The 12,725-nt window shown below is 34.8% G+C and overlaps 1 protein-coding gene across 1 annotated transcript in view; it reads right to left on the reverse strand.

Moving 5' to 3' along the window:
• Nucleotides 1–898: 898 nt before the first annotated feature.
• ITGB1 (integrin subunit beta 1) overlaps nucleotides 899–12,725 on the reverse strand; it is a 28,850-nt gene continuing 17,023 nt past the window's right edge. Inside the window, 4 exon segments of the mRNA XM_030321230.1 lie at nucleotides 899–2,091; nucleotides 9,252–9,418; nucleotides 11,584–11,816; nucleotides 12,431–12,653. Coding sequence (XP_030177090.1) covers nucleotides 2,026–2,091; nucleotides 9,252–9,418; nucleotides 11,584–11,816; nucleotides 12,431–12,653 — 689 coding nt within the window. The 3' untranslated portion in view covers nucleotides 899–2,025.

The following is a 12,725-nucleotide window of genomic DNA, read 5'->3' on the forward strand; positions in this document are numbered from 1 at the left end:
TGGGAAAGAGAAAACGAACAAGACAGTTTCTCTCATGAAGCTTACAATCTAGTAAAAATGTATGATTCTAAACTGAAATAAGCACAGAAGGATAACTATTTTTTAAAAAGTTTAAAAGTTAAAAGTTTAAAAGTAAAAAGGTTTAAAAGTTTCAACACAATTCTCTCCCCCAAATCTTTCTGACATTTGTTGTATCTCTAAGAAGGAATATATGTCTTTTAATATGCTTTACACAAGTATTTTTTTAATGGGTATATACACTTCTCTGACAAATAAACCAAAGCCAAATGAAAATAAGATTTCCGGGGCACCTGGGTGGCTCAGTCGGTTAAGCGTCTTGACTTCAGCTCAGGTCACGATCTCGCGGTTCATGAGTTCGAGACCCATGTCAGGCTCTATGCTGGAGCCTGCTTCACATTCTGTGTCTCCCTCTCTTTCTCTGCCCTCCCCTACTTGTGCTCTCTCTCTCTCTCAAAAATAAACATTAAAAAAATTTACAAAAAAAAAAATAAGATAACAATCCTGTCAAATCTTAAATCAAATGACGTAATTTCAAGCTTCTAGTCACCAGTTCTAAAACATTCAGAGTTATTCTGCTTGATGTAGGGATGAAAGCTATGTGCCACTGTAGGGACAGAGTGGCATGGAGGAGGGAGGGATGAGGATCTATACAATATTATCTAAAGAGCCCAAAGATAGTCTGACAAATCTATTTAACCATACCACTTTCCTTATGCCCGTGGCACATCTCTTTTTTTAAGAAATAGATTTTAGTTTCTTAAGTGAAATATCCATTAACCAGAAATATTGTCAGCCTAAGCTATAAAAATTTCACGCACAGAAATTGATAAAATATATCAATACAGAGCAAAAACATCCAATTTAAATATTTTAGGCATTTTTATTTAATAAATAACTTCAGTAAACAGCATGTAAAAAGTGAACTGTTAAAATTAAAAGGCACTTAACACAAGAACGTGAATCGCATGAAACAACATGGGCAAATGGTGAGAAGGAACTATACAGTGGTCTGTTACAGCGCTGAAAGTAAGACGTGCGTAAGTGATAGCTGTTGCGAAAGTCACAGGACAACTTCACATGTTCATTAAAAAGGCAAATTTACAGCTAGAACATCAAAAAAAAAGTATTGGTAAAAAAAAAAAAAAAAGGCTTACCCCAAATTGCAAACAAATACATTAAATGATTAGAAGAGGTGATAAAAAAGCACCAGGCTTTAAACAAAATAAAATGAATAAATTCACCCAAAGGTCCTCAATTCGGCAATTATGTAAAGTAAGGCCTTTATGTAAATAATGCTAAATTAAGGACTTTTCTGCAGAAAATTTCCCGATACTTTTATCCAAGGCTTGATTTTCTAAAGAGAAGGCGTAAGAGTTACCAAGATTAAGTAACTCTTAAAATGGCACACAGGTTTTAAAGCTATGTTTTCCCTTCCTAATTGTGACTTTTTCCAATGGCCTCTGTAGATCAAATATTCCAAAAGTATTTTACATCAGGAATTCCCAACATACTCACGTGTCATCAGTCTCATCTAATAGGCAAATAGCAAAATAACAAATTTAAAACAATTCTAGTTAAGTAGGATATTTACTTTGGATTCTGTATAACTAAAACCTGACATGTCTGTAAAGCTAAAAATCAATTTTAATACTTGATTAATAGAAACTCTCATCATACTCATTACTTTACTCTCTTTCAATCGCTCTAGAAATATCATTTCATCCAGTAAGAGCCTGATTTCAATAGTCCAGGAGGAAAAGGTCGAAAAGGCACAATGTGACCTTAGCTGACAAGGATAGCCATCCTGTCTCAAGTTTTTTGTCAGTCCCTGGCATTATTACATTATTTTCAAAATAATAAAAAAAAATTTAAATTATACATATTGTACATTTTCAAAACCTGCACATGAGAAAAACCATGGTGATACTGCCCTAGCTCTACCTTACTGTGACTATGAAAACTACGACTTTGCATTCAGTGCTGTGAAATTTGCATGGGTAGTGCTCATTTTCCCTCATATTTCGGATTGACAACAGTTGTCACGGCACTCTTATAAATAGGATTTTCACCCTAAAAAAAAAAAAAAGAAAGAAAAATTATCACTCTACTAAAATCATGCAATATTATTTTATAAGACAATGTTGAAAGTTATGGTCATTTTCAGAAGTCGTTTATATCACACTCCACTTTTTAAAAGGACAATAATAAAAAGTTACACAAAAATGAAACATGAAATCTTTGCTCTCTACAAATTGAAAGGTGACCCTGTAAATTTGGCATTATTTCATTTCTGAGTCCTTCCTACACAGGGACTGATTTCAGAATGTCCTCCACAGCAGAGAATGTGCTGTTATGGCTTCTCTCCTTTAAACTAGTTTTGAATGCCCTTAAAGAAGTAGTAACTCTTTTGTCATTAGCTGTCTGATTCTTAACCCTTTATTGTGGTGAAGAAGGTTCTTGATAATTACTAGGAATCCCTGGCTGTCAACTCTGTGAGGGAAGTGTTCTCCAGAGGCTCTTCCACCACAGAAGTTATTGACATGGAGAGCTGTGGGATAAGGTTGTCATACTGTCACTGAGGGTACTGTGCCTCCACAAGGCACTGCGTTGCCAAATTTACTTAGAATGTTAACAAAGATAATTACCATTCTCCATTATTTTTTAGTATCATATTGATGAAGTGTTTCATTTTTATTGCAATACTAAATTTTAGTAAAGAGTACTGAAATCAAGCCCAGCAAATGACTCCAAGCCACAAACCCAAGAATTCTTTCAAGATCCAAAAATAGCCTGAGATTGATGTCTTAAGCAGGAAAATAACATACAATTGCACACTACCAATTTCTTAAAAAAAAAAAAATCTTATGCTAAGTGATACATTTCAATATCTACTATAACATTTTATTTCTCCTATCCTTATGAACTGAAAGTAGGCTTGAAAGCCAAGTAAGAAATACAGCCAAATAATCTATATCAGAGGAAATTTACAGTGAGCACAAATCAGTAAATGTTAAATTAAAACTTAAAATACTACATTTTTAGACAAAAATTAAGATTTTGAAATGCTGTTTGGTTTTATATTGTACTATAGAGAAATTTGTGGTGATTTTAAAAAATATTTATAGGAAGCATGTAAATAGTAATTTTTACTTTTAAATTTTATTTACACTTACTTCACTGCAGGTTATATTTGGATATGGCTTGTATTGCCACAATTTCTGCCCTCTAGGAGGGTACAGTTTGGTGGATGACAGACATGCAAATAAGTTAAGGCACTCTGATAGAGCACAAAATAGAATTATGTACACAGTATGGGAACAGTATAAAAAAAGGAATGCACTTTGAGAAGATCAGGGGTATTTTCATAGAGAAATTGACTATAGATAAAATATTAAAAGATGAGTAGAAACACATGCAAAGTCAAAGGTCATGTGCAAAGTTAAGCTCTAGGGAAAAGAATGGCATATTTATGTAGAAATATATATAGGGGCACCTGGGTGGCTCAGTCAGTTAAGTGTCTGACTTCAGCTCAGGTCATGATCTCACTCATCGTGGGTTCAAGCCCTGTGTCGGACTCTGTGCTGACAGCTCAGAGCCTGGAGCCTGCTTTGGATTCTGTGTCTCCCTCTCCCTCAGCCTCCACCACCACCCACCCTCCACTCACGCTCTCTTTCTCTCTCAAAAATAAACATTTATACACACACACACACACACACACACACACACACACACAGTTTTGAAGTTTTTAAGGGTGCATGTGTGAGTGTATGTTTTGAGGTGTGAGCAAGGGAGGGGGACATAAGACAGAAGAAAGAGCCAAGTCATAAAAGGTCCTGTATGCCATGCTAAAAAGACTGAATTTTATGCTGTAGATGGGAAATCACTGAGAAAAAGCTGAGCATGAAAAGGGCGGAGTGGTCCTGAAACACACCAAGTAAACTATTACAATTTCAGCTCAGCAGTTAGTCTGAATTCCAATTAAGACATGACAATATGTCCTAGCCCTACCCCAACCCCATCCCATAGTATACAACTCTGTCATTTTAGAACCAGTCATTTCAGAACCATGGAGGAACTCAGGATCCCTCAGAGACATACATATAGGAGAAAAAAAAAAAAAAAACATATCAATTTCTGATCTCTAGTCCAACTGAAGCAAATATATAGACATTACAGGAAACATTTCATAAGAGACAGGAAACTGCATCCTAGCAACTACATTCTTAACAAGTTATACAGCACAAATAAGTTACACTCTTTATTTCCATCTTCCTCGTCAGCATAAGAAGCTAGAACTTGCATTCTTTCAAATATACTGAGAAAACAAATTACCATTTAAGTTTAAAACAATACATTAGATATATATTTAATACTTAAGAATTATAAGGGAAGTAAACACATACACACAACACCCCTACCCCCAGAAAACAAAACAAAACAAAACAAAAAACAAAAGAAGAAAAAAATACCCAAATTATTGATGATTCCAAAGTATGTAAGGCAGAAACTTACCTTGGGAGAAGTTTGCCATTTCATATACACAAACATTTATATTCATTATTACATCCAAGCAAAATTTTAACATGCAAGGTTAGAGGTAAAGTTAAACTATCTGTGCCAGGCATCATTTTAAATGGAGGTAAACTAAAATAAATCAGATTAGTTTCCATTGTACAGAGTGCAACCCCACCCCTATCTCTAGGAAAAAAATCAAAGCATATTTAAATCAAGAGAACAGGGTTATATTCAGAAATGAAGTCCTCTGTATTCAGTAAAACATCATCTTTGTGCTTACTCTGGAATTACGGACAATGGTGGCTACAGAATCATCTCTATAATATAACATTTTAGATATACAACACACAACTGTTAGATTAGAAATCCACATTTAAGTGTGCATAACAGCAGGGAAATTAGACAATTTTTTAATCTACCTTAAAATTATAAAGTTGATAATTTGATTTTTTAAATGTACCTACATGATAGTCTTATGCAGTAAAATAATTACAGTGCCTGCTCATTACCCAAAATATGTTAATGACATAACTTACTGACTGGCAAACCCTGGTCTCATGTCAGAAAAGTGTTTTATGAGCCGTAATTTGTTTTTTCATTTCTTGATGCTCATTCATTAATGTCTATTATTTATTTCTACTTTAATTTTTGTGAGAAAACATCTCAGACTAACCTGTAGCTATTAATTTGCCTGGATTTCACTAATGAATAATAAAACTTTAACCAAACTCATGCTTCTCGAGTTATCCAAAAGGCTTTTATTTTGGCTGAGGAAGCAACATTTCAGCTAGAAATTAATTTAATGATATAAACATTAAGTTTCACTGTTAATTATTGATCATTTCCTTCAAAGTACAATTAAATGTAAAGGTGTAAATTTCACCTTTCAATAGAATACATAGAAATTCATCTCATTTGAGAAGTAACCGTATAGAACTGCCAATGTTTGTTTCTGATGAAGAAAGAAAGAAAGAAAGAAAGAAAGAAAGAAAGAAAGAAAGAAAGAAAGAAAGAAAGAAGAGGAGGAGGAGGAGAGGGAAGGAGGGAAGGAGGGAAGGAAGGAAGGCAGGAAGGCAGGATGGCACGGAGGCACGAAGGAAGGCAGGCCCTGGCAAGTCAGTTTCTTTCTAAAAATACTGTGGTAATGTCCATCAACAGAAGAATGGATAAAGAAGATGTGGTATATATATACAATGGAGTATTACTTGGCAATCAAAAAGAATAAAATGTGGCTGTGTGCAACTACGTGGATGGAACTAGAAGGTATTACGCTAAGTGAAATTAGTCAGAGAAAGACAAATATCATATGACTTCACTCATATGTGGAATTTAAGATACAAAACAGATGAACATAAGGGAAGGGAGGCAAAAATAATATAAAAACAAGGAGGGGGACAAAACATAAGAGACTCTTAAATACAGAGAACAAATTGAGGGTTGCTGGAGGGGCTGTGGGTGGGAGGATATGCTAAATGGGTAAGGGGCAGTAAGGAAGATGCTTGATGGTATGAGCACTCGGTGTTATAGGGGATGAATCACTGGAATCTACTCCTGAAGTTATTACTGTACTATACGCTAATTAACTTGGATGTAAATTAAAAAATTAAATAAATAAATAAACTACTCTGGTAAGGATTAGGTGAGGTGAGAAAATGAAAGATGCATCAAGTCTCAGACTAATTCAAAACCATAACAGCCTGCCCATATATGAGTGTAACTGTAATCTTCTGCCATCAAATTTAATTTTGCCATTGCCAAAGTCTTAACCTGCTCAGAAATAAAAGGAAAATCTGACCAGTAATGGTTTCTATTATTGGGCCTTCCTACCTCTTAAAAATATTAAACATTCCTGTATTTTAAGTACACTCCCACTAAATGAGAAAAACAGTAGTGTTGGTTTCTAGGTCATGAAGTGGTAACTCTTACAATGTTTGTCCAATGCGGTAATACTACTCTAAGTTACTACAAATGTCAAAAAGCCTTAATTCTCTATAGAGAATGAGCTACCTCTTCTTAACCACTAACAGTCCCCTGAAGACATGTGATTGCTGCCAGCATACTGCAGTGGGTAAGAAAACAGACTCTAGAGTCCAAATTGCCTGAGTCTACATCTGAGCTCTTCCACTCCCTAGTCAAGTTACCTACTCCTTCTGTGCCTCAGTTTTCTAATATGTGAAATAAAAATAAAAGTTGTGGGGAAAGGAAAGAGGAATTCTAGATCACCAGCCAGGAAAATGTGTTCTTATCTTAACCTTTTCAATCAGCTTTAGGGACTTACATGATTATATTAAAATATGCTAAAAGCATTTCATGAAAATTCAGATATAAGGTAGAATCCTGTCCACCAGTAAAAGACAATAAATTTGTCATTCAGGTAAAATAAACATTCAACAAATAGCTTATCCTAGCTTAGTGAAGAGTGATCGGCAAGCCTCATTACAGCTCTGAAATTTTCAACTAAGTTTTTATTGAAAACTGTAAATAGGACTTTCTCTTTAAAGTCTGTTATCTTTTTTTAAAAGTTCAATGTTAGATTTGAATATCAGAATCATTCAATAACCAGAAAAAAAAATAAATGTAAAAGATATTCTAGGTTTTTTTATTTTTTAAGTTTATTTATTTGAGTGAGAGAGAGAGAGAGAGAGAGAGAGAGTGAGAGAGAGTGAAAGAGAGCACAAGTGGGGGAGGGACTCTGCACTGTTAATGGGGAAGCCCACTGTGGGGCTCAAACACACCAACCATGAGATCATGACCCGAGCTGAAATCAAGAATCGGACGCTTAACTAAATAAGCTACCCAGGCACCTAAGTCTTTTGTTTTTAATGGAATTTCAACTTAAATCAAGAACTAAAGAATCTCAAAATAGTTCTAGAAGCAGTAACAATGATACTGGAGTTGTATAATATATAAATGTTTCACCAGGTTACATTTGTTTTTCTATTTTGCAATTTAGATTTCACTTTTCCCTATTTCACCCTAAAATCTGCATACAGTAATTTGTATATAAAGATAATACCATTTAAAACACAGGACTGTAGTGAAAATTAAAACTGACAGGCTGATATCATGTACTGTAGTTCATCAGTCAAAACACCCAGACCCACACCACAGATATTATTAATAACACCCTATTAAAGATATGAAAAACTAGGGGCGCCTGGCTGGCTCAGTCAGTTGTTTCCGACTTCGGCTCAGGTCATGATCTTGTGGTTTGTGAGTTTGGCCTCCACGTCAGGCTCTGTGCTGACAGCTCAGAGCCTGGAGTCTGCTTCAAAATTCTGTGTCTCCCTCTCTATCTCTGTCCCTCCCCTGCTTGAGCTCTCTCTCTCTCTGTCTCTCAAAAATGAGTAAATGTTAAAAAAATAATTAAAAATATGAACAACTAAAAGGTCTAAACAGGGAAGTGAGTCAGTGCTGTTGAAGAGCTGGGATCTGACCCTAGGTCTGTCTGACCACAAAGCACATCCTCTTTTTTACTACAAACCAGCTGCTGCTTCTTTACCATAAAGCCTTTTTAAAGCCCTTCTAAACACTCTAAATTAACACACGCATACACACACAAAAGCCATGGTATGGCCATATAAATAAAGCCAGACTTAAAAAAAACAGCAGTTGTGATAAAGGACACACAGTGCAGGTAAAAGGGATAAAAGTTCACATGCAAACACAGAAAATGAAAGAAAATACGAACGGCAACTTAGAGACCAGCTTTACGTCCATAGTTTGGATTCTTGAAATTATTAATAGGACTCTTGTAAATCGGATTTTCTTGCTAAAGTAAAAAAAATAGTTTCTAATGATTTCTTCAGGAAAAAACTGACATGTATAGTGTTTAAACACTGTAAGAGAATTTTTACTATTTTTGCACTTCTGAATATCATGTTTTTTAAAAAAAACCCAAGCCAACTGTAGTAAAATGCAAACGACTAAATTCATTTACAATTTAAAAACAGCGAAGACTGCCTTGTTGCATCAAAAGATAATACATGAAGGCCAACATTTGGCTAGTCTACCCTTGGACTTTGTATTTCAAAGCACATTAAATGCTATTACATTTCACTTTCAGCTTTTAAAAATTTTTACAAAGCAAATTTTATTGAGTTATAATTTGCAGAGAATTAAAAATACCCTTTTTAAGTAGAGAGTTGTATAAACATGCCCACAATCAAGATCATCCCAAGAAGATCCCTCAATGCTCTCCTCCCCCCACTCCAGCCTCTGGAAACCACAATTTCTGCCCCTATAGTTTTGCCTTTTCCAGAATGTCATATAAATGGTGTCATACAATATGTAGCCTTTTGAGTATGGCTCCTTTTGACTTAAGGTTCTTTGTTGAATAAAACAAAAAAACAAAAAAACAAAAAAAGAGAGAGAGAGAGATGTTTTCCACTGAGTATCTTGCTATACGGACAATATTTAGAATTGTATTTTACATTAGAAGAAAAGGCAGAAGAGCAGATTCAAGATCAAAATTAAGGAAATAAAAACACCGACCACAGTATCCAAAGGATACTTTCTCATAATGTTTTCTTTTAATGGGACATATTTAAGATGTCTTCTGTTTTTTGCTAAATGCATGTTCTCTGGATAGTGAACTTTTGGGGAAATAAAATATTTAAAGAGGACTTTAATAACTTTAGAGTTAACAGATGAGTCTTAGAAGTGTTACATTTACTCTGTGAACCATCTTGCTTTTTACATGTTTTTCAACTTACCGTGTCCCATTTGGCATTCATCTTTTCCTTTTCAAATTTGGCAAATTCCCTTCTGTCATGAATTATCATTAAAAGCTTCCAAATAAGCAGCAATGCAAGGCCAATAAGAACAATTCCAGCAACCACACCAGCTACAATTGGAATGATGTCTGGACCAGTGGGGCACTCTGTAAAGTTAAAGTTGAAAGGAAAGAATGAGCACACAAGGGATTGATAGAAGCAAAGTAGGGCCCAAACTACAAAGTCCTGGTTAGTCTCTTAGAAAAACATATAGGAGTAAAAACCCAAGATAAGTAAATGCATACTATCCAAAAGTATAAAAAAGAGACTAGAACTAACAAGATAGGATATATAACCAATAAACAAAAATCATATGTATCTCTATATATTATACAGAAGTTTATTTCTACATATTGGAAACTGAAATTTAGAAAATAGTACCTTCTACAATAGCATCAATAATCATTACTTATGTATAAATCTAACAAAATATGTGCAAGATTCACATGCTAAAAATTACTAAACACTGATGAAAGAAACCAATGAAAACCTGAATAAATGGAGAGGTATTCCATGTTCATGGGTTGGAAGGCTCAATATTATTAAGATGTCAATTTTCCTCCAATTTGATCTATTTAAACTCAATGCATTACCAATCAAAATGCTGGCAAGATTTTTGTAGATATCAGAAAGTTAATTCAAAATGTATAAGGAAGGCAGAGAACTAGGCAAGTGTTTCAAAAACACTTTGGAAAAGATCAAAGTTGGACATTTTACATTATCAGATTTCAAAACTAGCTGTAAAGTGACAGTAATTGAGACAGTGTGGTATATTGGCTATAAAGGACAGATGCACAGAGTAATGGAACAGAATAAAAAGAAATAATTTTAGAAAGTATTGGAGTTAGAAATAACATAAGATCACCTGATTTTCAGCAAAGGTAGAGAAAGGTCAGTCTTTTCCACAAATGGTGCTAGAACTCCAGGACATCCATATGCAAAAAACTGAACCTTATTCCACATTCTAAGAATAACTCAAAATGGGCTATGAACCTAAGTGGAAAACCAGAAACTAAAAAACCTCTGGAATACAGGAGAAAGAGCTTTATGAAGCTGAGTTAGGCAAGAAATTCTAGATATAATAAAAGTAAAAGCAATATCCATAAAAGAAAAACCTGGTAAATTCTAGTTCATCAAAATTAAAGCTTTGATACTCTTTAAGAAAACACTGTTAAGGAGCGCCTGGGTGGCTCAGTCAGTTAAGCGTCCAACTCTTGATTTCAGCTCAGGTCATGCTCTCACGAATTTGAGCCCCGCATTGGGCTGCGTGCTCTCTCTCTCTTGCTCTCTCTCTCTCTTGCTCTCTCTCTCTCCCTCTCTGCCCCTTTCCCATTTGCATTCTCTCTTGCAAAATACCTAAATACACTTAAAAGATGTATACTTTAAAAAACACTTAAAAAAGTGAAAAGATGTTGGTTAAGCATCCAACTCAGCTCAGGTCATGATCTTGCGGGTTCATGAGTTCAAGCCCCACATAGGGCTCTATGCTGACAGCTCAGAGGCTAGAGCCTGCTTCAGATTCTATGTCTCCCTCTCTCTCTGCCCCTCCCATGCCCATGCTCTGTCTCAAAACTAAACACTAAAAATAATAATAATTTTAAAAAAGGGGAAAAGACAAGGAAGCATAAACCAGGAAACAATATTTGCCAAACATGTTATCTGAAACAATAGAGACTTCAAAAAAACATTTTGGCTATTTCTTTAAAGTTAAATACATGCTTACCAGATGCTCCCTAAATCCATTCCTACTATATACCCAAAAGAAATGAAAACTTACATTCCCACAAAAATCTGTACACAAATGTAGAAAATTTCAAAGAATATATAAAAAGGCGCCTAGAAAAACCAAATTAAAAAATGTTTCACCTTCTGAGAAGCTGAGCAAATTCATGCCTTATAATATCCTTTAACAAGTTATTTTTCCCAATGTCCAAGCCTAAATCAAGCTCAAACTTAAATATTATCAATAAGGATATAACTCTTAGTGAGTATCTGTTTAAATAATTGTCAGGCAGAATGCCAAGTGTTTTGTGTGTATTCACACATTTAATTTTCAAACTCTCCACTCATAAAACTCAAAACTTGTTTTCTCTTTTCCTTATTTCTTATACAGTCAACTAAATACTATTTTAAGCTTTGAGACTAAAAATGCCCTAACTTGAATGCTGGAGGCTGTTTCTGGGTGTCCGGGAAACTGCCAAGAGGCCTAAGTAGTAGTAAAAACAAGACATAAAAGAAAATGTAAAGAATTTTGAAATGATCAGATTTTTACCTGGAGTCTCTACAACATGAACAATGGCCTCATTGTTCCCATTCACTGAATACGTGAAATAAAACCAGCAATCATCAACATCTTTCTCCTTACAATGGGACAGGGGATCGACCTGGCCTGGCTGTGGTAATTTGTCTCGATTTTCAACCTTGGTAATGTTGAAATGTGAACATTCCTGTGCGCATGTGTCTTTCTTTTCTCCTTTATTGAAGGCTCTGCACTGAACACATTCTCTGTTAAAACACAAATTATATTAAAAATTTATTTAAAAATTAAATATTTGCTTAAAGATTATTTTGTGTGAATAAATGGAGAGGCATGACACTTCTAGATGGGAAAACTAAACGTAAAGATGCAGTTTCCCAAGTGAAATTATAGATTTAGTACAGGTCAAACTAAAATCCAAAAAGAAAAAGAAAACAGAGTAGTAAAATAAAACTAGCCCTATCAAACATTATAAATATAAAACACAAAATCAAAAGAATTTAAACAACGTGTTGTTGGTACAATAGTTCTTCAGAAGGCAAAAACCTTCAATTTTGCTTAGTTTAGTGAAAAGATAATAATTAAACAGCTATAACACTAATTTAACAAAGGTTACTATGTGGATTCAATTATACAGCAAATTCAGACCAAAATAATGGTACCAACTATTTTCATATGACACATGTTAAGTATCATATGACAAACACTCCCTAATGAGAAAGAATTTCTAAGATTTAGAGTGGGCTACAGTGTCAGATATTTACACTGTAACTTATTATCAGTACTGTTCTGGTTGTAGAGAGAAAACCTAGTTAGGCCAACAGACAGTATCAACTACTTCAAGCAACTAGGAAATACTTACTTATGCTCAGCACAGACACCAAGGCAGGTCTGACACATCTCACAAGTTGGCCCTTGAAACTTCGGATCTGTACACTTACAGGCGCCACACTCACAGATGCCCCTGCCATTACAGATCTGCCCATTTGTGGCCATGCACGAAGTGGTATCCAAAGAACAGTCACAGGCGCTGCCGGTGTAGTTGGGATTGCATTCACATACACGACACTTGCAAACGCCATTTCCTGTGATTAAAAATATCGTTTGTCGTAACAATGGTCAAAATATAAAATTGCAGCACTGACTTAATAGTAAAA

Source organism: Lynx canadensis, chromosome B4 (genome assembly GCF_007474595.2).
Source record: "Lynx canadensis isolate LIC74 chromosome B4, mLynCan4.pri.v2, whole genome shotgun sequence".
Classification (NCBI taxonomy): domain Eukaryota; kingdom Metazoa; phylum Chordata; class Mammalia; order Carnivora; family Felidae; genus Lynx; species Lynx canadensis.